A 27,660-nucleotide genomic window follows, 5' to 3' on the forward strand; every position below is an offset into this window, starting at 1 on the left:
GCAGCTCCCAAAGTCAGTTGAGACGGGGAGCGCCCTGATTGGCTGCGTACCGGCAGGGAGTAATTAGTATCAGATATCAAACTTCTGTCTTTGCTAAGACCCTTGCCGATAGTCGCTGCTCCCCGCTAGATGATGACATCAGCCAGGACACCCAGCTGCTGGTAGTAAACTCTGGGCGGGAGGAGGCTCCCGCTAGCTCCAAGTTAATTAGTTCAACACAGCACGGGGGGAGCAGTTGGTGTCTGTGGAGGGTCAGTGCTGGATGGGACCAAATCTTTCAAAGCCACTTGCTGCTTCTTGCCAGCCAGCTGTAAAAGCACCCAGAAAGCCCAGGAGAGCTGGATGAATCCTGAGTACTAGACGTGGTCTGGTCGGCTTTTTTCTGTGGAGGAAGTTAATGGTTTAAGTGAGGGGCATCTGGATCTGGTCCCCGAGTCACCATGACACTCCTGGGGTCTGAGCACTCCTTGCTGATTCGGAGCAAGTTCAGATCAGGTAGGGGAAACCTTGAGATTTCTCTTGAAACTTCTCTCTTTGGCAAGCCATAGCCACAGACTGTCTTGCATTAAATGTTTGGAAGCAGCATGCGAGCAAAGTATGCAGGGGGTCGTAGAGCTGTCACGGCTTTGCTCTTACAGAGGCTATTCTGCAACTGGAGAAATGCATCTTCCTTCCTCTCTGTTGCTTTTTTTTTCTTGGTTTCTCATTGTCTTCAATTTATGTCTGTGGTTTATTTTGGTAAAACTGCAGTTCCTAGGTCTCCTGTCATGGCCCTGCTGCAAAGGATTTGGGCAGGAAGCCAAAAGGGCATCTAGGATAAACAAGGCACCTAGTGCCGTCCGTATATTCCAGGTGCTCTTGTGGGTCCGTCTGTAATAATTGCAGTGAGGATGGGCCTGACACTCTCTCTGACATGCAGGCAGCTGACTTTGTTCCATTAAGTTGTGACTAATTGGAGAAAAATGAATTTGAAGAAATGCGTCATTTTTAGAAGTAAAAATAACAAATGGAATATGAAAAGTATTTAAAGTGACATCATCAGAGAAATAAAACCAGAGCCACACAATTGATTGCCACTCTCGGAGGGTTTGCAAGTAAAACATGCCTCCGTCTCGTAAGTTAGGGGAAGCACCAGTAAGGGGCTTCTCAGAGGACATTCAGCGTGAGTGAAGGTGAGTGAAGATGAACTATGGGACAGTCACTTCTAAAACAGACCCTCTGCTGGATATTCATGCCTTTATTCACTGGCTGTATTTATAGTAAGTATGCTGTGTTTGTGAGTGCGTATCTTTACTTGTAGTTTTTGTTAATGAACATAACATACTGTGATATTAATGATAATGTCTAAAAAGCTTTCTCTGACCTTCTGAGAGCAGAAGTTCTCCCTGGGAATATTATCTGTGAGGATGTTCAGACAAACCAGCTGCATGTGCTGTGTGGGACGCTGTAAAACTGGACAGGGTAGTTACGTTGGAATATGCACCCAGTCTGCCATGTCACCCACACCGTGTGTGTTTTTGCCTCCTCATGGATTGTAGACAATGAAATTAGAGATTTATGATACTGACGTTAGACATGAGTGGTGTTATCAAGATCTTTTAGATAGCTGGGTGGTCAACTTAAACTTTGTTTTCTCAGCAAATACAAAGTTGGCTGTTGGTTGAAAACCTAAGAGCGTGTGTGCAAACACAAGTGTCCTAGTCTGGCTGAATTATACAAAACTTGGGTCCAGGGCTTTGGTGCGGTTTCCATATCGCTCTGATCTTACGTTTCATTAGATTAAGTCATTCCTTAGATTTTGTTGGTATATTATGGTACATTGCTGTTCTGAGTCTGCAACAGTTCCTCCAGCAACTACAAAGCAACACTGCCACCTTTCTGACAAAGGAGGATGGGCTGTGTTACATGTCCCTGCATTCTTTTCAAATGAACCACTATTGTTTTTAAGGCTCACTTCTGGTTTATTTGTAAGCTGACTTTATTATGGAACCAACAGTGGGATCTCTAAACATATTTTTCAAATGATTCTCCAGTAAAAGTAAACTTTGTGGGTCTTTGTGTCCATAAATTCTCATCCCTTTCAGCATTTCTAGGGCAGTCAATTTGTAGGGTATTCTTTGGTTCATGACTTATTCCCTCAAGTGCCATCCCTCAATATTGCCTGGTGAAAGATAGGGTTCACATTTAACAGTATTTTTCAGCCTATTTATTATGTTTGAGCTGGGCTTGCGAAAATCCCAAATACATATCTGTGTCTTGCTCTCCCCACTGCTGGGACTGATGCAGGTAACACGGGTCATGTCTGCAGCATAACCTGGTCATTGCAGTCTATGAGACAGGGGAGGAAAGAGGGATGCTGAGGAATAGAAATAATCAATAATGCAGCTTTCAGTTTGTGCTAGACTTTTAGTAACATGAGGAGTAGAGAAGAAAAGCTAACATTTAATGGCTGAATTGGTTGAATCTCTTTTGTGTGCAAAGTCTCTATGGGACAGAGTTTCCTCTGGTGTCCCTGCTCCATGTGCCAACTTCGGTAGCTGTAAAGCTCCATAAGGATGGCAGGAGGTGCCATGCTCTGATTTACTGTCCTCCATGCACCTGACAGAGGGATGAACTTCTCAAACAGCCCATTGCCCTGCACCACACCCTTCTGCATGGTTTGGGACCTGTAACACGCTGACAGCAGCCATTAACAGAGAGAGTTGTGTAGTTTGCACAGAGCAAGTGAAAGATGTGCTAGGAGGAATCAGGCCATGAAATGCTCAGCCCTGAGGAGCCGTGCTTCACCATGTGCCATTGCTTTGGAAATGGTCTTGTGCAGGCAGGTGTGAGGCTTTGCTTGCTCCCCAGGTTTGGGAAGGATTAGCTGTGCTCCATGACTCATGACGCGTCTGAATCCCTTTTGAAGAATTCCAGGCCAATGTTGATGAGGGCTGAGGTAAATCTTAACTAAAATTTTGCTGTCTCTCCATAGCCTGCACACACTGAGCAGCTGAAAGAGCTATCTGTGTGTTAAAGTGTGCCAGAGATATATTATTTTCTTGTTGTTTCCTCATCCCAGAATCCCTTTAATCTCTGTGGCACAAAGCAGGTAGAAAGTGAGACAAAGACATGGCAACTAGAAGATGGTGACACATTGATGTTCCTCCTAGAGTGGCTCGAGGATCAGCTTTCCAGTCTCTTGCTTCCATCTGACAGCATCAGTAGCAAGAAAAAGAAAGCATTTGTCCAGGAAAGGCTGATCTGGGAGAGGCAGCGGCTTTTCCACACAGTGCTCAGCAATCCTCCCTTGAGCCCCATAGTGTTTTCTCCTGCTCTCCATCTCTCCCATGGTCCACAGTGAAGGACCAGCATAGCTGTGCAGTGTGGAGAGACAGTAGCTACCCCAGTGTATGACACAAGGAACCACCCCAAAGGAGACAGACCAAATCACCAGCATGCTGCAGGCCTTCAGGTTCCGCCTCCCCTTTCTTGAGGATTTGTGTGCTTTTTTATTTTGTCTGTTTTGCCAAAGATAAATATACTGATCTGAGGTCATCCTGACAAATTTTACAAGAACGATGATTCTTCAAGCCTGCCATGCTATCCCATGTGCTCCAATTATCAATGGGATTGCACTAAATCAACTAGGACATCTAAGGGCTGTTCCAGAAACATATTTAACTCTTCCCAGAGACAATAATTTATGTGAAGTGATCTCTTGCTTTGAATACAAACCAATTGTACTCAGGCAGCAGAGATGCATTTTCATCAGACAGAACAAACAAAGCTGGCAAATGCAGACTTAACCTTAACTCTGACCTTTTCTGTCCAGCAATATGGAAAGAGAGTTTACAAGGCCAACATCTGCATAAAATCAGTTGTAGTTCAGATAATTGGTGAGAAGTGAAAGTCTAGCACTCTAAATAAGGCTCTGCGTGGCTTGGCATAAGGTAATATCCAGGCCTAATTGTGGTCACATGGGTGTGAATTTGCAGAGAAGACTTGCCTGGCTCTATGGAGAAAAGGATTCATGCTTATACATAAGGGTCGAAGGGAGCTGGTTGAGATGGGAGAGGAATTTATTCTGTCTGCCTGTGGTGGAGAGAGTGATTTGGACCAAAATCAGCAGGTTAATGAAGGCAGAAGAGAGTAGGTCTTGGTAGGGTTTTAAACCAGGCATTTTGGCAGAACCTTTATTTTCATTTTCCCAGTGTCCAAAGATAAAGCATGTGCATGTGTTTCCTCTCAGATCATAAACTTGGACAGTTCACAATCACTGTGTGCGTTCAAACCATGGCCTCTCTGTAACTGATGACACTCTTGTGATTTTGTGAAGTTTTTGTAAAACGCTGACTTGATGTAGATCTGTTTGTGCTTGGTTTTGTTTTTCCAGCACCTTATACCTTGGTGTTTCAGCTGACAGACATTTCTCTGTTAGTCAGGCATGTGCTATAGCACAGACTAAGACATACCTCACTGTGCTTGAGAGAAGGATGCATGGGCTGCTCACAAGGGTGATGAAGGTATGACTCCAGGGGGAAATGGTGACAGCCTGTTCTCAGGATCATGGTGATGCTGAGCTTGTACATTAAGATGGACAGAGCCCTCAGAGATTTCACAGTTGGTTGTTCTTTAGTGGTGACCTGTGCCCATTCAATTGTATGGGCTCCTTGCTAGCCAGGTGTGGTCCTACATCTCTTCTAAGGCACCTGTAGGCCTAGATGTGGGTTTAGAGATGTAGTTCTCATCAATGTAGATGAGATTTTTGGTGCAGTGCAGGCTCCCAGGTAACACACAAATTCGTAGCACGACTGCCTGAGAGAAGGTAAAACACTCACACCTCTGAAGTGGTGAACATTGCAGACAGACCTAAAGCTGGTGTGGCTGGGCCCTTCTGCAAGGCAGTGCCCAGTCACAAGAGGACTAAGGAGGGCTTTCCCTGAGCAGTCCTGTTTGCAGCTGGACTGTGGCTTGCTGAGCTTCATCTCTTCTCACACGAGTCCCACACAGGCCATGTTGTCAGAGGATAACATGGGCCTGGAGATGTGATGATACAGATAAATTATTTCATGGCATCTGGCTATTGGCAGAGCAGATGGGCCAAGACTCATGGAGGGGCTCAGGACAGAGCCTGACCAAGGTGTTTTTGGAAGACGGCAGCTCCAGAAAAGCAGGCCCTATGATGCTCTGCTGGACCAGTGCTTTAACTTGGTGGTGGTAGCAACCAGGAGATTAGCTGCCTTGTCATCCAGCTCAAGGTGACTCCACAAGCACAGCCCCAGATCAGGAGCTTAATGTCAGCTTCTTGCTCAGCTGGGACGAAGCACCCCTGCTTCCAGCTACCCTATCCATTTGGACATTCTACTTTGAATACAAGTTCCTGCTCCTGATGCAGCTGCAAGAAACAGCTGCAGTCTCAAGAAAGCCACAAGCAGCAAAAACGCATGCTGCCACCAAGCCTACCCTACTCCTACCCTGCTGGGACCATGGGACAGTCAAAGGATCCCATGTGCATCTCCCATTGGGTAGCTTCTCTCTCCCTGGTACGCTCACATGAGAAAGCCTCAGACATCATCTGTAAAGACAGTCCCAAAGCAGGCAGCAATTCTGTCTTTCAAGGGAGACTGAGTCCAAAACAGGGCCATTTTCTGCCAATTAATGTGTGAGCAAGGGCGAGTCACCAGGTTCCTTTGGCACACACCATGTCCATGAGCAAATGCGTGTTTCACATTTGCTCAGCTGCTGTTTGACATACAACAAAGCTGCTGCTGTTGAAAACCAGAGTCCCTCCTCCCCACCACCTCATTCTCAATTTGCTGCCAACTCTCCTCTGGGCCCAGCAGAGCAGTTCCCATCCTGTGCACAATTCAGCTGAACTCATGCTCCTAAAACCCCAACCCCAGGCCACAAAGGGCAGTAATGAGCTGCTGAGGTGGCTAGCAGAGGTGACAGTGACTTGCTGCTACCTTTTTCAGTGGCAGTACCAGCTTCAGTTGTTTGTCAGACTGCTGTTTCCCATCATGGTCTCACACTTGGGTCAAACTGCCATAACGTGGTGCTTCTGCTGGTCCCCTTCACTGTACAGAGCAAGGTGCAGGGATCAGCAGGCAACTGCCCAACCATCAGTTCTGGTAGCAGTGACTTATTTCAGAGGAAGTTCAGAGCACAGCAATTGCACTGGTTGTGAATGTGGTTCCCAACCACAATAAAGGTTCTGGCACAGACCAGGCTGGGAGGAAACCAGCAATTATTGGGGGTTTCAGTTGAAAACCCATGAAAGAGCTGGGAAGAGCTCAAGCAATAGGGACTCTGCCTTGGTCACTTCTGCTCCCAGAGGGTCTGTCAGAAATAGAGACAGATGCCGGGTCTGAAGCAGCAATGCACCTGCAGCTCCACCTGGGCAGCTTGTCTCAGTTGTGAGACTGAGGTAAATGCTGAGAAAGCCTCATGCAGCCTCAGTTTCCAGGAAAACTGGCCTGGCCACTACATAAGTGTTGGTGGGAAGGGACGAGCTCTAACCCAGCATTCTTCTCAGAGACAGACCATAACCAACACTATTCTTCTGCCAGCCACAGTCCTTAACCCTGCAAGAAGGGCAGTTACCCACCTCCCTGGGCAATATGCCTCAGTGCTGCTCAGCCCCCTGTGATGTCAAGGGCAACTCCTCAAAGACAGCAGGGTGCTATGAGTGCTTTGGCAATGCCACAGCATGGGGGATGCTCTCTGATGCAGGTGCTAAAAGTCCCATCCTGGCCAGTTGCTGAGCACTGGACTCCAAGTGCTCCTACAGACTGAAGCAGGTGGCCAGGTTTGCCCACTGCTGGGGTGGAGGAAGGATTTGAACATGTCTTTTCCAGTGCATCACCAGGCCAGGCAAGGCCCAAGCTGTCCCTGTAGCTTCCTAGAGCTCTGAGGTCAACTCCTAGGGAAAAGGAGGACTCATGACCGCAAGTCATGAGCAGAGCTTGGGCCACCAAAGCTAGCTATGACTGACACCAGGAGGTCTTCTCTGCACCAATTGCAGAGGATGTTTTTGGAAGCTGTATCTCTAAATTTGATTTGATTATAGAATCATAGAATGCATGGGTTGGAAAGGACCTTTAAAGACCATCCAGTCCAGCTCCCCTGCAGTAAGCAGGGACATCTTTAACTAGATCAGGTTGCTCAGAGCCCCATCAAGCCTGACCTTGAATGTTTCCAGGGATGAGGCCTCCATCACCTCACTGGACAACCTGTTCCAGTGTTTCACCACACTCAGAGTAAAGAGGTTCTTACTAATGTCGAATCTAAATCTACCCTGCTCTAGTTTAAAATCATTGCCCCTTGTTCTATTGTAAAACACCCTTGTAAACAGTCCCTCCCCAGCTTTCTTGTAAGCCCCCTTCAGGTACTGGAAGGCTGCTAATAAGGTCTCTCCACAGCCTTCTCCAGGCTGAACAACCCCAACTCTCTCAGCCTGTCCTCACAGTAGAGGTGTTCCAGCCTTCTGATTATTTTTGTGGCCCTCCTCTGGACCCACTCCAACAGCTCCACATCCTTCTTGTATTGAGGACTCCAGAGCTGGACACAGCACTGCAGATGAGGTCTCACCAGAGCAGAGTAGAGGGGCAGAATCACCTCCCTTGATCTGCTGGCCACGCTTCTTTTGATGCAGCCCAGGATGCAATTGGCTTTCTGGGCTGTGAGCACACATTGTTGGCTCATGTCCAGCTTCTCATCCACTGGTACCCCCAGGTCCTTTTCAGCAGGGCTACTTTCTCTCACATCATCCTCCAACCTGTACAACAGGATGCTGGGTTGTATTAAAAAGCACATCACCAGCAGAGACAAAGAAGTCATTACCCCTCTTTACTCAGCACTGGTCAGACCACACTGTGAGTACTGTGTCAAATTTTGGTCCCTGCTATACAAAAAAGATGCGGACAGGTTGGAAAGGGTCAAGAGAAGGGCCTGGTATTCTATGATTTATGATTCTGTATTGATACTGATTATTGCCTCTACCCAGGTGCAGGGCCTTGCACTTGGCCTTGTTGAATCTCATGATGTTCACATGAGCCTACCTCTCCAGTTTGTCCAGGTCCCTCTGGATGATGTATCATACCTCTAGCATGTTGACCACACTAGTCAGTTTGGTGTCATCTGTGTAGCATAGAAGAGAGGGTTGTTTCTAACATAAAAACTTCATTAGCAAAATAACTGGAATAGCCCTTGCATCATCTAGGGAGGGATTTCTTATCATGGGGTGCCACGGGAGGGAGCAGGTTTGCTGAAAAGGAAGGCAGTCTGTCAGCTGATGGTAGCTGACGGTGCTGGCACAGCTTGATACCACTGGGTGACCAGAGTGCATGACCACTCATTTGGGAGTACTTAGAATGGTTTGGATTGGAAGAGACCTTTAAAAGTCATCTAGGTCTTTTCATCATCCAAGCTGGTGCAGACAGGAAACAAGGATGCTGGGGGTGTGGGATCAAGATTGTTTCACCACAGTACTCCAGCCATTACTTGTAATGTAACTGTTCTTCTGAAGTGTTAGCAAAGCAGTTTCCTTGAAAAATAAGAATATTCCAGAAAAAGTACTTCCCATACATGGTGGATGAGAGAATCCTCAAAGTGAGTCACTGGCAGCACTCAGAGCTTAGGCCTCCAGACATGTAGCAAAAGAAGAGGACAGGAATGCAGCTGGGGTGAGACACAGCTTCAACAGATTTCAAGTCTCCTTCAAGAAGCACCTAAGTGGTAGTTGTTTGAATGGTGCCAGGGGCTCCTCCAGCCCTGTTTTTAAGCATTGTTTTTTGTAAGAGAAAGGTGCAAACCTTGAGCTGGCATCTGCTGAGCTGCAAGCTGCAGCACTGAAAGTAGTGGGTGCTTCACCTCTTCCTGCAGGGTTGTTCAGTCTCACTGTATGATACTGTCCACAGCTATGTTTCTTCAGATGGTTTGCAAGAGATTTGGAAGTTCTTAGAGATGGTATCTGGGAATCAAGATGCGCATCATACTGCATGAAGGGGTCCAGATCTAGATGAATATTCACTGACTGAAATAACTGCTTCAACCATTGAGCTTAGGCTGCTCCTGGAAATGGCCAGCATGTGTACTCATGCCTGTCCTCACATTTTCTGTCAGCTTGCTCTGAACAGACAAGGCTGGATAAACTTTTCTTCTTTCCTCCATGGCTTAAGAATGGGCCAGGAAGTCTGTAAGCTCAGCATGGCCCAAGATGAACCACCTGTCTGGAGAAGGTTGCATGGCCTGCCCATAGCCACTCACCCATGGAAGGGTTTAGCTCTTGTGCTCAGAACAGCTTTTGTCACTGTTGGGTCACAGTCTTTATGCCTGTCAGCATGAAAAACAACTTGAAGAACTTTTCTCCCTGCACAAAACTGTTATTAAATAATATCAGGTGATGACCCTCTGGGATAGTCTATCAGCAGTGCTTAGTGCAGGACAAAAAAGATAGGCTGATAGCTGGAGTGTGGACCAGCTGCAGTACGGTAGGCTCCCCTGGGTTGTGCACTGTTTGCTGTAAACCAGTAGGATCTGGGAAATCTGAGTTCCTGAGTGCTGCTCCTGCATCCAAGCAAAGGGAGCTATGGTAGTGAAACCTACACATGTTTTCAGCACTTCTTGCATCAAGGCAGATGCTGAATCTTATAGACACCACACTGGAAATAGTCATCACCTTCCAAGGTATGTTTCAAGGGAATTTGTAACATTTCCTTTTCCTCTAAACAGGCCTGGCTGACAGCTGACCACACCCTGAGGCTGTTAAATAATCTGTCTGCTAGGAAGGGCTATGATATAAGCAGAAGAAGGGCAGTATGTGGGCTTTAAATGCACAATCGTCTGATTAATAGCATCCCCCATGCTCATGTGGATGTGGTGTATTACTCGACCTGGCTGTGTTGGAAGTCAGAATGAAATGCTGCAAATAATCTGGCACATGTGGGAGCTGTGAAGGGAAGTGATGGAGCATCCTCACGTGGGATATTTTACAGCTAGATGGGTCAGGCTGCTGTGTCCTTGTCAGTGTGTTGTATGCGACTCTAGAAGTCTTTGCTATCTCTGTTTTCCATTCGATGATGGGATGTTGTGTGTATATTGCCTCAGCTTAAGGCAAGATGCTCTAATGCCTGGGACACTGAATCAGGACCTAGGAGAGTTGAGAACCATTCCTGGGTGATCTACAAAGCTTCTTCATTTTTGGATGGTCTCTGACCTCCCTTAACTCACCTGTTCCATAAAGACACATCTCTTTCTCAGGGAAAGTACAAAGCTCTACATGGTTCTTCAATATTGTAATCAGTCATAGAGCAGGTCCTACACAGAGAAACTGGGGTTCATCTCACTCTGTAAGATATCTACCATGAGCTGGTTACCATTAACCTGCCTGTATAGCCAAGGAGGATTGGCAGGCATTCCTAAAGCATGGACTGTCAAATTTGGTTTTGAGATCCCCTGAGGGGGATGACTCTTGCAAAAGGGACGCAGATAACCAGGTCCAATGTAGATACCTAGAGTGCAAGGGTCCAAATCTGTGTCCATAGGCAGAACCAACACTCAGCGGGGGTGGTACCATGAGGCAATGGGAGGCAGCCAGCGACTTCTAGCCACCAGCTTTACTTTGGCATAAGGTGAACCACACGCATGCAGATTTTATCAGGTACAAAAGGCTGTGTTTTTCCCTCACAGCAAGAATCTATCTGATGTTCTAAAAAGTGCTGGAATTTAGCAGGAGATCATTGTCCCACATAAGGCCTTCACTAAATATTTGCTCTAAATGTGACACATGGTTTGTACAGAGAACATGGAAAAGTCACAAGCAATGGCATCTTACGGAGCCTGTGCTTTGGGGACTCCTCTGGAAAGGTTTACTATTCAGCTCCATCCCATGTCCCAGGGAAGCCACACTGTAGACATGAACAGGTTGCTCCAGAGGACAAAAAAGATGTTCTTCCCTCTCCTCCTCTTCCAATACCGGCTCTCTCAGGGCAGCGAAGGGGATGCAGTCTGCAGGTGTGCTGGTAGATAATGCATGCACAATTTCATTGTGACCACTGAAAGATACGTGTCCCCATGGAAAGCTGTACAGAGTTTCCAGCAGCAAAACATGTGAGTTTTCTGTTTTACCTTGTGATACAAGTGTCTATCTTCTTGAAGACAAATTTACAAAAACAAAGGTGTAGAATGTTGTGCTAATTCAAAGTACAGGCAAGGTTACCTAAGTGATGGGATTAAATAATTTGTGCAGTCCTGGGTCACATAGAGGTCTGCACAAGGCAGGCTGCAGGTGTTTGGTGGGCTGTCGTTGTATGCTGTAAATATTGAGAGGTGCTTATTTGTAATGTTAACACATTATACTTGATAGATGTAGCAGTACCTCAGTAAAGTCCTATATGTTTTCCTGACACTCTCTGTCTCGCAGTTTTACAGTTACGGCTTCAGCAGAGAAGGACCCGTGAGCAGCTGGCAGACCAAGGCATCATGCCTCGTGAGTATCTTTTTCTGCCTTTTTCATGCACTCCTGGCTCAGAGGGGTTGCACTCAACTTGGGCACTGTGTAGCACCAGCTGCCTGCTCAGACTCATGCAGGTCTGAGCAGATTGCTTTCAGGGGAGACTTTACTTCCTGCCCTGTAGAAATATTAAGGTCCTTGGTGCTGTACAGCAGTGCCCAACGTTGCCACACAGATTATAATGTCACTGCTCAAACTGAAGTCAGGAGAGATGCTTATCTTACACCACCCAAACATTCAGCTGCATAGCTCCCTGTCACAGAGGTCACTGTATCAGGACAAGAATATCCAACTTCAAGCAGACAACTCACAGAGCTCTTCATGTAGGCAAGGGCAGAGAATCTCACATCGTCCTGTAAAAGCCAGGAACCTCTGTGGCAGGATCAGACCCACAAAATGAGTAAGAGGAAGATAGGGCTCATTCCAGGAATATGTAGAAGAAGGAAGTGGTGAGTAACTGCCTTGGCCCCAGTGCGGAGAGGCAACCCCTGGATGAGTGAGACATACCCAGATCTGTGACTGTGCCCAGCCAGGACCCCTCAGGGCAGAACTGCCAGTGTACACTTGAGGCCAGTGAAAACCCACCTGACCCTGTCTGTTGCATATTGACAAATGATGTCTGTGCTTTCCCCCCTCTGACCACATTCATCCTTGGCATTCAAGCCTGAATGGCAAGCTCCAGGCAACTGTAATCATTCGACATCAGGAAGCCAGTTGCTAAAGCCCCAAAGAGTGAGTGAAAGTGATCCACTTCTGAATCAGTAGGTACATCATGAAAACTGTAGCACTACTGGAGAAATTATGTTGGAAGCTCAGCTCTGCTCGATGGATAACTCCATCCTGACCTAACTTTGGCTCCATGTGCATGAATCTGTGATTATCTGAGACCCAGGTAGAGGACTATCCTTTCTGTCTCAAGTGCCCCTTGTGTTCACTGCTAAGTTTCCAAAGGCTGTGTCACTATTGTCTCTTCTGGCCAACCTTGAAGACTGTGATGCAGAACAACTACTCCCTAAGAGCATGGCTATAGCACTACTTCCTGCACCCTGCCCATCCCTCGCCCTTCTCATGCAGCTGCCTTCCTAAAGAATTGTGTCAAGGTAGCCAGCAACAGATGCCTTCTCAGGAAAGTATAACCAGCATCAAACATTAGGAAAACTTGAGCAGGATGACAAAAATAATGACTGTCAAAATGATCACACAGTTATAAGACTGATAAATGCAAGTTCTTTTCAAAATTTTTTTAGCTTATTTCTTTAAGCATTCAGATTTTATGTTGCCTGCCACTAAAGGGCAAGTATTTTAATCACAGGACTCTAGGAGCTAGAGCTTTAAGCAAAATATTGTGACATTTATTATGATATAGCAAATACTAGCAATACAGTCTGTGCCCAAAAATATGTCTAGCATCTCCTGAACTGCTAAGTTCACTCTGTAAAAGTGGGCACAGTCAGACAAGGTGCAGGACATCCCATTACAGAAATATGGAGCACTAGTGCCAAATGGGAGGTTTGTACACCTGACACTGCCCTGCAGTGCCCAGTGCATGGAACTGTGCTTATACACATGGCACCTAACATTTAAAACTTTATACAATGCAGACCACATGTTAGGCCAAATGTATTTGATGGCAACTGAAGGGTATTTTTCCTGTTACTTGCAGTTTCTCTGCACTTCCAGCTTCTAGTTTGACATTTTGCAGTCTGGTTTCTGTCCAAGAAAGACATTTTAGGAAGCTTGACCACAGTTCATACACTGAAAGTAATAAAAGAAAAGGCACTTCTGCCATTATAAAAACAAACTACTGAATTCAACGTCAGGAGGAAGTGTCAGATGCTAGCATTTAATACATAGGAGCCTCAGCCAGATTCCCCATGGCTTGGGCATATGCAGTCATTCTTTATGAAAAATAAGTATTTTTTTGACCATATCTTCCCATGCTCTGTTTGCTCTGAGAATCAGCAGGTAAAGTGGGCTCTCGAAGATGCACTGGGACAGGAGCTCAGTTCACATGTGATGTGGTTTAGGCCCGGTGCATAACCAAGCATCAGGATGCCCCAAAAAAGGGGCTAGTCAAAATAAGGACTGAGAGGGCTTCTCACTACTTAAAAAGGTCATGTGCAAAAGACAGACTCATCATAAGGAATAAAAAACCAAAACAATTTTAATATTTTACCAACATCAGAGTAGAACAATGGGAGATACAACCAGATCTTAAAGTCAAAACACCTTCCCCCCACCCCTCCCTTCTTCCTGGGCTCAGCTTTTGTTCCCGCTTTCTTCACCTCCCCCATCCCCCCACCCTTTTGCCTTGAGGTGCAGGGGGATGGGAGTGGAGGTTGCAGTCGGTTCGTCTCATGTGGTCCTTCAGGGGTAGAGAAGACTCTGCCCAGCCTCTCTCACTGCTTCCACGTGGCACCCTTCCCACAGGAGAAAAAGTCCTCAAAAGTCCAACACGGGTCTGCCCACAGCTGCAGTTTCCCTCATACACAAAACTGCTTCAGCCCAAGTCCACAAAACTCCAATCTGGGTCTGCCCATGGTTACAGTTCCCTCACACACCAACTGTGCCAGCACACAGTGCCTGGAGTCACAGCTTCTTCAGGGGCCACCACCTGCTCATGTGGGCCAGCCCCACCGGTGAACTCTATGGGCTGCAGGCAGTCGACCTGGCTTGTAAAAGGGGAACCTGGGCTCTGCGTCCTCCTCCTCCCCCCTCTCCTTTCTTTCCTTCAACCGACCTTGGTGTTCTTCAAAAGTTGTTCTCCTCAGGCCCCACTCTTTTTTCTCCACTGCTCTCTTTTCAGGCTGGAGCTGTAGCAGGGCTTAAGCTTAAGTTGAGGTCAGGCCAACCGAGCAGGGCCGGGGCGACACTGATTGGAGCCAGTGCCAGAAAGAGTGAGAGCATGCCCTGCACCTCCCTTAAATACATGGATTTGCAGGGGTGCTGATTGGCTTGGCCCTGGTCAGAGGTGGGTCTGACAAAGGAAAAGGGGGAGCTTTTCAGGTGGCTTCTTAAAGGGCTGTCTCCATAGCCCTTCCCCCATTACCAAAGACACAACCAAAAACCCCTCACAGAAAACCCAATACAACATGCAGTACAGGTAGGCGAGAAATGAACCCATACGGTTGGTGACCCACAGTGGTTGAGAATAGCCCTTCTGGAAAAAGAAAAGATGGTCATTGCTGGTCTCCATGGTGAAAGTCAGGCTTGGTACCAGCCTTGAAGCATGCGCTTGATCCCACATCTCACATCAGATTTTGCACAAGGATTGTTTTCAACCCATTGTGTACATTTTCTGTTGATATAATCCCAGGACAGAGAATATTTGTTTTTCTAGCTGATCCATTTCATACAGAGACCAGAAAGAGAGATGGAAGGTCAGAGTAACAGAACAGCACTGGAAAAAAGCTTTGAGGGCTTGTAAAAGCTCTTGTAGGAAGAGGAGTTGATGATTCTATTCAGAGCCCACTGAGCTGTTCAGCAATACAGTTACAGCACAGTAAGCGTGAAACATTGGAGTAAGTCCTACTGAGTTGCCTGGTTCTTGGTAGCCAAGAGAATAGTGCAGGGAGAAGTGTCAGTGTTAGCTGGACATAGCACAGTGAAATTAATATCCTTACCAAAGCCCAGTCTTTGTTTGATTTGACTGGCAAAGATTAATGCCATTACATACTTGAGCTCTGTTCACACTCATTTGGATATTCCTCTAAGACATGTGAAACCTTCAGATGGCCCCATCACTGGAGAAAGCAGGAAACTGTCCAATGGAGGATTCTCATGAGCAAAAGGCAGTAGCGCTCCACAGGACTTCAGATTCAAAGCTAGACTCTGTCAGATGTTTTCAGGTTGTAAATTGAACAACTGGCTGGCAAAACAATCAACACTGCTGAAAAAGACTCTACAAATAAAGACAGGTGGAGGCTGGTAGACAAGGGCACCCTGTGGGTCCCTTCAGCCCCATGGCTCTGTGTATGCAGGATCATCTGAAAGCAAAGGGAGACCCAGGTTTGCTGAGCCATAGCCATGCTCCTGATGCATAGGAATGCAGGTCAGAGCAGACCCTGCCCCATTCTTCAAGCTCACCGAGTAAGAAGTTTCCAGTTCATGCAGCAATTCATGCAATTTTATTTTCCTAGTGAAACTAGTACAGACCCAGAAAACCATTTTAAATCAAGGCCACCTGGGGTCACTTGAAGAAAGACAGGCTGTAGAGCTGAGCATGGTAGAACCCTTCCTCCAAACCTGTACCAATGCCTGCCCTGGACCCCAGCCAGGTCCTGCTCATGTACCCAAAAGGAGGGGGAGGCATCTTGCAGGATCAAGGATTCCTCATGGCAAGGTTCCCCCTACAGTGATGGGCTGCAGAAACAGCTGTGCTTGAAGTAAAGACGCTCTTGCTGTATTCAGTCACCACCTCATCCTCTAACTCAACCCTTAGAGACAATAGTCCCAAGATTGTCACCACCAAGCAATGCATCTCTGCCCTGTTGCCTGCAAATCCTCAGCCATTTCAAGCTGATATGTCATTCTCTGACAAGTTGTCTGAATAACCAGTGCTAGCGATGTCTTTATTTGTTTTGCAGACTAATACAAGCTGCAGCATCCACACAATTCCTACAAAAATCTTGGTAAATGACTAAATTCTGCAACATTTTCCTCCTGAATAGCATGGGCATTTGGTCAATGCCCACAGCACACTCCCAATGCCAGTACTTCACAGTGAGCAAGGCTGTAAAAGTCACTTCTCTTGCTAACTTAATTTTCTTGTGTGCACTATTTTATTTTGCTTCTGATTAAACCAGCTGTCACAAGTCTTCATGGCTGCTCACTGGAACATGGCACAGCAACACTACCTTGTCTGTATGTCGGCTTTCAAAATGTTAGGAATAGGGCATTTTACTGTAGTTCACTGGAGGTTAGGGAGGTTACCCTGAGTGTTGCTTACCAAAAGCCAATTCAGAGGGTCCCCAAGCATTTCCCAACTGCCCCTAGTCTTCTCTTCATCCTTATCTAGACTGATGGAGGATAACATGTTCTATCTGAAAATAATTTCTGTCCTTTTTGGATTCCATTCAGAAGATGGAAAGGGAATTCCTGTTGCCAAGCAGTTGTAACAGACTGTTTTTGTGGGTCAGGACAGTTTCCCCTTCCCTTCCCTGTCCTAATGGGAACAGTGAATTTTGCTAGTTTACACAGACAGAAAAGAAGTTTTGCAAGATCTGAGAAATATTAATCCCTTCACCATCCAAATTCTGCTCCAATTTCTAGTTAACTAGAGTGAGAAAGGAAATGTTGAAGGTCCTCCATGAGTCCAGTACAGACTGCTTTATGGGAATGGTGTTCACTGGTCCAAGAGCCAGGGATTATTTGTTTCCCTTCAGGAGTCCCTCTGGGTTAATCCTCCTCGATGTCAGGAGATGCTGAGAGCATGATCTGCTGCCTGGTACCTGGTCTGGCAACTGCTCAGGGAGGTCCCATGTCGAAAAGATGCTTCTGTGCAGTGGACAGGACAAATGTCCAGTGAGTAAGAGCCTAAAGGACATGGAGGGTTAGTCAGTGATGGAAGAGGGACAAAGGACCACAGCTCCAGGTTCTTGCCCTGACATACTCTTCTGGAGTCTGTTCCCACATGGCCTCAAGAGGCGAGGCAGGTCTTTCTGTTTTTCCTGCTGGCCTCAAGACTCAGTCACTTGCAGATTTTGCTTCAAGGTGAGGTTCTTCTCTCAGGCTATTACTTTTCTCAGATCTGCCTTCTGGAGCTGTGGTGCTTTCTATGCCCTACAGGAAGCACTTCAGGGCAAGGCTGCATCTGCTTTCTGATGTGTCCCATGGAGCACTGAATTTCAAAGCCTGCACCCCCTCCCTGCCCATGTGCTTCCTGTGCTCCCTGTGCTCTTCATCCCCTCTGCTCTCTTGCCATGGACTGTCTGAGAGCATGGGACTTCCCTGAGCTTTCCTGAGTTATTTTTAGTCGGCACAATAAAGAGAACGGCTAGTTTGTGTTGCTATTTTTATAGCACTCATTAAAATGCTGTTGCTGAATATCCTGGTGGCTGCTTGCTTCCACTCCTGTGCTGACTGCTCCTCTTTCTTTCCTGTTGCAGCACTGAAAAGCCCATCTGCATTCCATGAGCAGCGAAAAAGTCTGGAGCGAGCCAAGGTAACTCCTGCAGCCATCCCAATGAGGGAACACGTGGTCTCGCTTTGCATGTATTGTGGGGTTTGAAAGCACCTTCCACCACTGTCCCTTCCTCTGGCATTCTGCATCAGACCCTGTGGCCAAGGATGAGGGTCATGGCCTCTTCCCTGCTTCCAGACATGATGGGGCCAAGCCAGGGTTGGCAAATGCTCTGGAACATGCTTTTCCAAGCAGGGGAGATTTAAAAGGGCAAAGGGGCCATCTGTGCCCTGAGCTATGGGGTTTCACAACAGCCCCTAGGTTATACAAGAGGCTATGGCCAGGATGTAGTTCATCATGGCATCGGCAGTTCTTCCAGTATATGTCCCACCAGGTCCAGACCAGGTCCACAGACTTCTCCTCATTGTGCTGGCTGCTCTCCACTCCTGCTCAGGCCAGCAGGGTTAGAGGAGGGCCAGCAGCAAACAGCACCAACAGAGCCAAACTATTTAGCAAGTGTGTGGGAGAAATGCAGATTTCCTTTGTCACCTGCAGTGAGTCCCCAGGGAGTTCACACTTGTCATCAGATGAGAGCCTGGCTTGGCAGTGCAGCTTGGCCATTATGACACATAGCATTCAAGGGGCTAAGTAAGCCAGACTCTCACCGGCTCCAACTGCACTCAGGCTTCCCTAAATATTGCTGAAGGCAGAGATAAGATAAGTAGTCATTTCCAGAGCACATCAAAACTCTGTGATGTGATCTCTTTTAGGGAAATCACACTGGTTTTCCAAGCACCTGACATCCAGCCTTGACCAAGCTGGAGGGAAAAGGGAACAATCAGTCATCCAGGTTTTGCTTGAACACAAGAGTTTGTTCCACTGATCTCCAAAACATGCTTGCAGTCACGTGGAAAAGGACCTTTGCAAGGAAGAATTATTTGAAATACAGAAAAGTGCTCTTCTGAACTTAAACACTCTCCAAATCACTTGCCCTGAATCTCCTGTGGTAATAAACAGCTAGCATAAGAAACATAATATGACTCTGAAAAATTAGTATGCTTACAAAGTTTCAAGCAATCCAAAGTATCCTTGAAGTGTCATATATTTTACAGTTTAAGTATACATTTCTGTCTCTTTGTCTTTCTCTTCAAAGGCTTTCACTGGCTAGTTGCCTGGGGAAAAGGAAGAATAGTCTAGTCTATCCAAAACAGCATGCATTTTTAGGACTCGCTAACAAAGACACTAATGAGCACAGCTGATAGCATATACTCGTTTGCAAGGGTGCTCTGCTTAGAGCTGTGACAGGGAAGGACCAGCGGCTGTTTCTGGATAATTACTCAATGGCATTTGTTGTTTAGCTGATATTCCTCCAATCTGATGTTCTGCAAATGGAAAGCAGATAACAATAACCCCTTTCATGTGTTTTGAAAGCTCCTCTGCTTCAGCTGACACTAAAAAAAGACCATATCTGAGGTCTTTCTTCACCATTTGCTTCCCAGTGACACAAATGCAGCTTATAAAACAGCAAAGGTCAAAAGGAACTGAAATCACAGCAGAAAGACAAGCTAATGCAGTGTGAATGCTGGGTTCAACGTGAATGATGCCACATCTGTAGGACAGCAATTCAAGTTTAGTCCAAGTCAGGACCTGATCTGAGGGTTCGCTGGAAATGTATTAGGTCAATTGAATTGCTCTCAGGTGCAGACACCAGCTTGCTCTGACCTGGCCCAGGAACCAGGCAAACCTACACATGGTCCAAATAAGGGATTGTGTTGGTAAAAATAAGCTGGGGAATAATATGGGGGGTAGGGTAAGAAACTGTAAAGACTTCAGTAAATAAAATGTCTATTATTTGTTTAAACATGTCACTGGCTATACTAGAGGTTGGCATCAGGCCAGTGCAGCAGACTTTGAAGTCAATATCCTTTAACAGATTGCTGGATTGGAGGACAGCAAGCAGGCTGACTTTCCTGAGGCAGTCTAGCTCAGCAGGCATGGCAGGGAGGGACTGCAGGGGACAGCTACTGTGCCTCTGCCCCAGAGCAGAACAACCCCATCAGGATCACTCCTGACAGTTGTGTGACCACTGACAGACTTCTCTGCCCCCAGCAGCCTGCTCCAGTGCTCTCTAACCTGTGCTGGTAGCAAGTGTCACTCGATTCCCAGCCCGAGCTTTTCTGTTGCAGTTTAAGCTCATCACTTTTTCTCCTACAGGCTTGCACATGCAGGACTATCTTTTTTCTTACAGCACTTTTAAAAAGCATTTTGCATCCTGTTTTCTGATAGCCATCTCACCTCTGCACTGACCAACATCCCCTCCCTCCCTTTATACTCTCCTCATTGATCCCATCCCTGGCTCAGTAATGATTTCTGTAGCTATCCCCCAGACCATTTCCATGGACCCTTTCAGATGAATGCCACAGAATGAGGCCTTGCTATTCCTAGGGTCCATCTGACATTCTTCATTGTGTCTCCTAGAAAGTTGCCTGCTGGTTTAGGAATGTGGTTCTGCTGCTGATCACTAGATTCTCCAGAGCCTTTTATACTTATTTCTCTACCTATGCAGTAACTACTTTATGCCCAAGGTCACTGTCCAATGACCATTACAGAAGCATCTCTGGTGGATTAACTCTTCATCCACCCCAGTGCTCCATCAGCTGTGACTGTGACCTGAATTCAGTCCTTTCCAAATGTCCTTGTAGCAAATGTATTTCAGATCATTTCTTCAATTATTTCAAATCATGCTGCAATGTAATCTGCTAGCTTTGAATGATTCAGAGTTAAGAAATATGTCTTCTATTATCCAAGGCAGTAATGAATATATTGACTATTAGGAAAAATTGCTGTGTAACATGATTTGATATATTCTGTTTAGACTGTGAGCCATTCCTAATTCCTCTGGTGACCCAAAGCTATCCTCCTCTTTTATGTTAGTCTTATCCAGACCAAACTTCTCTGGCTTGCATATGAGAAAGCCATGTGAGATAATGTCAAAACATGCTTAAAGTCAAGCAACATGACATTCATTGTTTATTTCTGTAGCAGAAATCTGTCATCTCTCCATAGAAGGAAATTAAGTTGATGTGATGTGGTTTGTTCTTGATGAACCCATCCTGGCTGTTACTCAACTCCTTGCTATCTTCAGAATCCATTTATATAGATTGTTTGATTACTTGGTCCAATATCTTCCTGACTGGTTTATAATTTCCTGGTTTCTTCTCTCCATCTTTTTTAAAGCAAGAAATTATGCTCTCCCTTGTCCAGTTTCCTGGAGACCCATAGATAGTTGCTATTACTTTAGGCCTGTGTATCTCAAACTAGGAACATTTAACTCATCTGAGAACCCTCTAACCTGTTCTCCAACCTGAATACTGGAGCTTCTTCTCTTTTGTTGCTGAAGGTTCTTGGCTCAGTCATCTGGTTAATAAATAGCCATTTATCTTTTTAGTGAAGATGGTTTTAAAAGGCATTAAATCCTGTAGCCATTTCAGCAGCATCCACAAGTATTCCTCCTGTTTATGGAACATACACAGCACTTTCCATTGCCTTCTCCTGGCTACAGAAGTGCTTTTAAAATCTTTTTCTCATGGTCCTGTACACTTTGTACTGTGAGTTTTCCATTTCTGTTCCAGCTGCTTGTGTTATTCTTTTCTACTTGTTCTTAAGAGTTTAACCTCCTTGAACTATGTACATTTTTTGTATTATTTCTTCTTGCATCTCAACAAACAGCTAATAATTTATTCAAGCCATGCTCCAGCTTTTCTTTACCAGGCGATAAGCTTATATTTGTATTCTTGAGGTCAGCTTGCTCAGTCTTGTAACTCTCCCCGAAGTACCAGGCTTCCCACAGAAGCCATTGCTAACAGTACACTCTGGAGCTGCCTTGGTGCAGCTCTCAAAGGTGACATGGTGTGCTAAGCAGATCCACCACTCCCAGTGAATAAGTCTTATCCTTCCCATAGGCTCTCATAATACTTTAGGCTTCTGAAGCCCAAGTGAAACTGGAGAGGACACACCTTAGGAGTGGGTATAATGAACAGTCAGCAACTCATTGCACATTATTCCCTTTCTGAAGAACTTCTGCCCAAGAACAAGCCAGTGTCTGAGTGAAGAACAATGCCATGTAGGAGCTCACTCAACCTAACTTGTAATAAATGAAAAAGAACCATGGGATGGCACAGGGGCAGATGTTCTCTGTACTTTATTGCTGCTCCAGGCAGGTAACACTCTCTGTGTTTGTGTTCTGCAGACAGAAGATTATCTCAAGCACAAGATCAGAAGCAGGCCTGAGCGATCAGACCTGGTCAATATGCACATTTTACAAGGTAAGACTGCCTGAGCTTCTCCCACATACTCCTTGTGTCTCCTGCCTTGTGACTCACATCTCTCCTGCCCGCTTGGGTTCCCTTCAGGACTCTTATCATGATAAACCTTGCAGCAGCTGTTCACGAGAGGCAGATTAAAATGGGACTCATGTTGTATGGAATTCAGTCCAGATCTGGTCTCCAGGAGGCAGGACACACATTTATTCCCTGAGAGAAGCAGACTCAAGGCCATCTAATCTTTGTCCCAACTTTGGGAGGGACCAGTATAAGATACTCTAGAGGACAGTGGGGTAGAGAACAGTTGTGAGAGAGAACTCTGACAGAGCTGACAAGGTCTGTCCTCGTGAAAAGCACATCTGGGGCACCAAAATCTCTCTAGGAGGTGATTGCAATATCCTCCCAAAGCTGGACATCTTTTATTTTGCCTTAATTGTGGTTATTTTGTGTGACAATTCATGGTGATGCAGTCAAGCATCCAAGCACAGCTGCATGAAAATGGTGAGCCCTGCCATCAGTTTGTAAGCCACAGCAGTTCTCCCCTCTCACATCCTGGTGTCCCCTCCCAGCCAGAGAGCTGGCACAGCTCTGCTGCATCCCATCATAGACAGCAGAACACTGCAGTGTCCTTCAGTATCTCGAGAGATAGCGAGCTTCTTAGTGACAGGGAGGATGTGCAGCCTCTCTCCTTGAGTCCTGTCAGTCCCCTGGAAGAAGCAGATCACTCTCTGGCAACTGTAAATGTTGACCTTTGCTTTCAGCATGGATGAAGTAGATATTTCTTTTTCGTTTTGCATGCAGGAGGGCTGAGCCAGGGGACTATGCTGGATCAGTGGTGCTTTTCTCTTGGGTCTCCATCCCTAAAACAAGCTAGCACCATTGTCCATTTTACAGGTAGAAAGTGTCTTTCACTGATGTTAAATAACAGAAGCCATATAGACTGGAGTTGGGTCCTGGGGGCTGTAAACTAGATATGGCAGCAGATGCAGTCACCAGGTATGGGCAGAGCCAGTGAGACACAGCTGGAGGAGACATGAAGCAGAGACTGCCTGGTTCTGCACTGAGCAACTGGCTGTGCTGCTTGACACACACCTCTCAGCCAGATCCCTGCTCTACCCATTGTGCTCTGCATTTCATGGAGGTGTGCCCTGGTGTATCATAGACTTACATGTCCATTTGGTTCATAACAGGATCTAAAGAGGATTAAAATGGCCAGCTGAGATGCCTTCTATCATCTAAATACGTTCCAGGCACACCTGTTACTGTTCACCTCAAAGAACTTATGTACATTCACTGCCCTATATAGTCTGAGGCCAGCAGTGACCCTAGACCAGCTCTCCTGACCTCCTGCACAGCATTTTTCCCTGGTATCGAGCCCTGTAGCTTGTGTTGCCTACAGCATCTCTTCTAGAGAAGTATCCAGCCTTTGAAGATAGCACAACTTAGATGCAGCCCTTCTTGCTTTAGGCCTCTGAGGGTATAGACACAGTCTAATTTAGGATCCCACTCCTTCACTACTCATGCCTGGGCCACCAGAGGAGTCAGATCACCTTTGTTCAGGAAATCACCACTTTCTATTGTTACTGGCCACTCTTGTGTCACCACTCAACAACTGGGAACTTCTCAGCTGAGTTTGGTAGGGCTGTAGCTTCCAGATCTATCTGCCTTTATTATGCTTCTCTCCACTGGCTTGTTTTTTGCCCTGAAGGCTTAGACCACTGTAGCCATGCTGCTTCTAAATGTCCACTCACAAAGACTCAGCTTTTGATCTTCCAGTGTAAGGCATTTACTTCAGTGGTCAAAAGTCCCAGAAGCAGGGAATGCAAGGGCCAACACGCTCCCAGCAGGCAGGAGCTGGTGTTCACTTTGACCCTCATGTTAGTCAGTTTGTTAATGAAGCTTCCATTGCAGATCATTCCTGGGCCTCTGAGAGGATGCTCCAGCTGCAGGCTGGGTTTGCAAGCCTAGGCTTGTAAACAGAGGCTCCTACTTGGGAATGGAGAAGCTGGAACTGAGGCTCAGGGGAGGACCTATGTTGCAAACCCCACCAGCCTCATCAAATGTATCATCTGCCTATCATCTCTGAGTAGACTCAGAGCAGCTCCTGCTGTACACTGAACCATGTTTTGGCCACAGCCCAGAAGGGCTGTGCTGAAGAGGGAGCACATTCTTTTAGAGCACTGTGCTTACAGATGCTCCAGGTCCTGAACTGATGCCTTCCATTTGGCCTTTTAGACTCAGCTGCAGAGGGGTCCATTCAGTCTACTCAAATGAAGCTGAAAAGAGCCCGACTGGCAGATAATCTCAATGAAAAGATTGCACTCAGGCCCGGTCCTTTGGAGCTGGTGGAGAAGAATATTATTCCTGTCGACTCAGCTGTGAAGGAGGCCATAAAAGGTAGTGGAGGTGAACATGTGTGTTGTGTTGTGTTGTGTTGTGTTGTGTTGTGTTGTGTGCAGGGCACAGGTAAGGACTGGCAAGGTTAAAAGGATGTACCACAGCAACTGCAGGAAGTTACCAACCTGAAGAGCTGCATTTATTGCTTAAATTTTACTGTTTTCACAGTAAGCAGCCTGGTTCAGCATGGCCTGTGCTTTCTTATCCAGGCCTATGAAAAGAAAGCTCTCATCTTCTTAGAGCAATGACCACAGAAACATGAACAATTGTTTATCTATGTCTTCTCAGAAAGCACTTCCCTTCTTAAACCCCTTCCCTCTCTAAGTCTTTAAGCACATAAATGATACTGCTGGAGGCAGGACATTCCTTCCTCCCTGGCCTGGGAGAGGACCTTGGTGCACATGTGTGGTTGTGAGTCCAGCCTGGACTCTCCCACTTGTGCCTTGACAGGCTTTTACATCCCAGCAGACAGGCTTTTTTTTTTCCACCAATGACAGTGACATGCAAGGCCCAACAGAGTAGGATGCTGCATGGCTGGGAAAGGGAAATCATCCCTGGGGTGCTAGACTGATGAGGAACATGCTTACCAACCAATACCCAGCACTTTGCTTATGCCTAAGCTTGGTTTTCCTCTGTCACTTACATCCAGCTGCAGGAAGGAGGCAGAATCCTCTGCAATTAGTTCTGTGTGGGAGCTGACACAAAGCAAAAAGGTGACTCAGATTTTGACTCAGGCCCCAGTGCCAGTACAATGAAGTCCAAATGAACAGAAAGGAGCAGGAAAGCCAGGGAAGTCCTTCAGTGCCAGGACAGAAGCCCATATTTTTGAAGCCTGGGGCCATCTCCCCATGTCCAAATTGGCCCTCGGATCTCAAATGCAGCACTGAGGTGCTCTGCCCCCTAGGAACTCTTCTGTTGCTCGTGCTCATCAGGTCATGGGTTTATTTCCACTGGCGTAATCTCTTGTTAGGTGCTTGTTCTGGGGCTTAAAGCAGGCTGGGCACAGTGACAGGGCTCTGGAACAGAAGGGGTCTTTGATGACAGGAGTGATACCGAAAATGGGAATTGAACCAGGAAGCACTGACTTTTGTTTCATCTCAAAAATGACATGAAATATTCCAGGCTTAGATACTGCTCTGCCTTGCCCTGAAATTGTTCCTGCTCTTGGTTTTCCCACTGTGAAGTGCACGCAGCATTCATACGGTGGCTTCTCTGGGCTGGTCTCTAAGCTGCTCCATTTCCAGCATTTCACAGCCCTTGCCTTTGAAGGTGAAATGTTCCAGGACTGTGCCTGAAGAGGAATTTTTAAGGAGAGTTCAAGTAAAATCTCTCCACCTACTTATCAAAGGAGAGAAGAGTGGAAAAAAAAAAGACGTTTTTAAAAAATCTCCTCTTTATAAACATTCAAGGCAGTTTGAGTATGACTTTATCCACTATAGCTGAGGCTTGGAAGCTGGGCAAGTGTGCCTGAAGTTTCAACAGAGTTTCTCTCCAGCTGCCTTGTCAGGAGCTTGTGGTAAACAGAGATTTACAGGACAAAATTGTAAAAAACAAGAAGTCCGGCTTAAAACAATTTGCTCAATTTTAAATTTCTCCCTTTCGCAATGCCCCTCTACCACATCGCTGGGGGAAAAAAAAGTGTTCTGTAAGCCAGTTTTATCCTATTTAGGATGAAACACACAGCATGTTAGGGTCAGACATGAAGTTACTTGGTACTGTTGAGTGCACTGAGAAGGAGGTTGTGCATTTGCACCAGGAACACAATCTCAGGCCTCAGATTTCTGCACAGGAAAGCCCCAGGCTGAAGGATCCTCAAGCTGATTTTCTGAGTCAGAGACGCCATGTGGTGCTCATGGTTTGGGGCAAATGGCTGAACACAGAGCAGAGATGATCACTGGCACTTCTGAACATTAAGCCTTTTGTTTTTGCAATACCAGAAAGATGACAGGGTTTAAAATCATTTTACTTTAACCTTGGAATCTCAAATGTTTATACAGTGGAAAGTTCAGCTGACGTGTTCCTCTAATCACCTCCGGCAGGGCGAGCACAAAGTACCAGACCCCAACCGAAAGCCCTAACATCCCAGTGACAGGAGGCCGCCAGTGCCCTACATAGTTGAGCAGTGATATAAGAACCCTTTTTTACCAGGTCCTTGTCATCACTTTGTCCAATACGCTTGAGAGGACAATACCCAGTGCATTAGAAACAGTCTTGAGCAAACACCATTCTGCCTGAGATTACAGCAGAGACATGGGATAGCAAAACAATATGGTCAGCCTGGACTGGGTGACAGCAGGACAGATAAGGGCAGCATTCCCCACCCGGAACAGGCTCCTGTATGAAGCAACAGGATGCAGCACATTCCTCTCATGCATGTGCTCAGGACTGCCACTGCTGTGTCCTGAAGCTCCCTTGGACTCCCGAATTTGGCACCATTTCTCAACACGTGCTTCTTAAATGCCAGCCCAGTGAGGAGTCTTGTAGATCTGCAAGTCTCCCTCGCTCAGTGTCATTTTTCCCAAGAGAAGATGCCTGCGCTTGTCTGCAGTCACAGAGAGCAGCTCCCACCTAGTCCAGGTGGTAGACTCTGCAGAGTTGCAGTTCTTCAGGGAAGGCCCAGTGGTGTGCTGCCTCTGACAGAGAGGGTCAGGTCCTATTTCCAGGGATATATGAGAAGGCCCATCCCCTGGAAAGCAGGTAGGAGAGGCTCTCCACAGGACGCAGTTGCTCTCATATTTCCACCTGTATGAGGTGGCTGGGAAGCAGCTCAGGGTGGGGAGCCAGAGCTCCCTGCTTCCTCACCCAACCTGGCACCATGAGCTGCAGCAACCAGAGATAACCTTTATCTCTCAGATAGGGGCAAGGGTTGGACAGGAGGGTGTGTGGCAGTGAGAAGGCGCATATTGCTAGACCGGCAGCAGGGACAGGTGGAAGCTTGTCCCCAGACCCTTCCTATTTCCCCATTTGTCACCTTGCTATCAGCGTGCCAAGCTGCCTGACAAATGCCAGACATGAGCATGAGGAGATAACAAGCATGGCCCTGCTGCTCCTTCCTCTACCCCCACTTGCAGCCCTTCTGAGGCTCACATGAGACAGTTTATTTATCAGCAAAAGCTGGGGGTCAAGAGCTCTTGCCCATCTGACTAGGAGATAGTGCGCAGGGAGCTTTGCAGGAGGGAGAAGCAATGTCTGGGGCAGTCAGGGGGCAATGGTAGTGGTTTGAAGCATGTCATATGGATGAAGCTTGTGGATCTGGAAGTCTCTGCTCAGCCACAGTCAGGTCCGTGCATGTTGACTCTTGTGCCATGAACAGATGGGTCGCCCTC

General features: G+C 46.6%; 1 protein-coding gene across 1 annotated transcript in view; it reads left to right on the forward strand.

Annotated features, from left to right (window-relative positions):
- Positions 1–375: 375 nt before the first annotated feature.
- The window catches only part of LOC104543536 (myocardin-like), a 36,542-nt gene continuing 9,257 nt past the window's right edge, over positions 376–27,660 (forward strand). Inside the window, 5 exon segments of the mRNA XM_010188171.1 lie at positions 376–495; positions 11,405–11,470; positions 17,602–17,657; positions 21,865–21,940; positions 24,173–24,334. Coding sequence (XP_010186473.1) covers positions 441–495; positions 11,405–11,470; positions 17,602–17,657; positions 21,865–21,940; positions 24,173–24,334 — 415 coding nt within the window. The 5' untranslated portion in view covers positions 376–440.

Source organism: Mesitornis unicolor, unplaced genomic scaffold (genome assembly GCF_000695765.1).
Source record: "Mesitornis unicolor isolate BGI_N332 unplaced genomic scaffold, ASM69576v1 scaffold4187, whole genome shotgun sequence".
In the NCBI taxonomy this organism is placed as follows: domain Eukaryota; kingdom Metazoa; phylum Chordata; class Aves; order Mesitornithiformes; family Mesitornithidae; genus Mesitornis; species Mesitornis unicolor.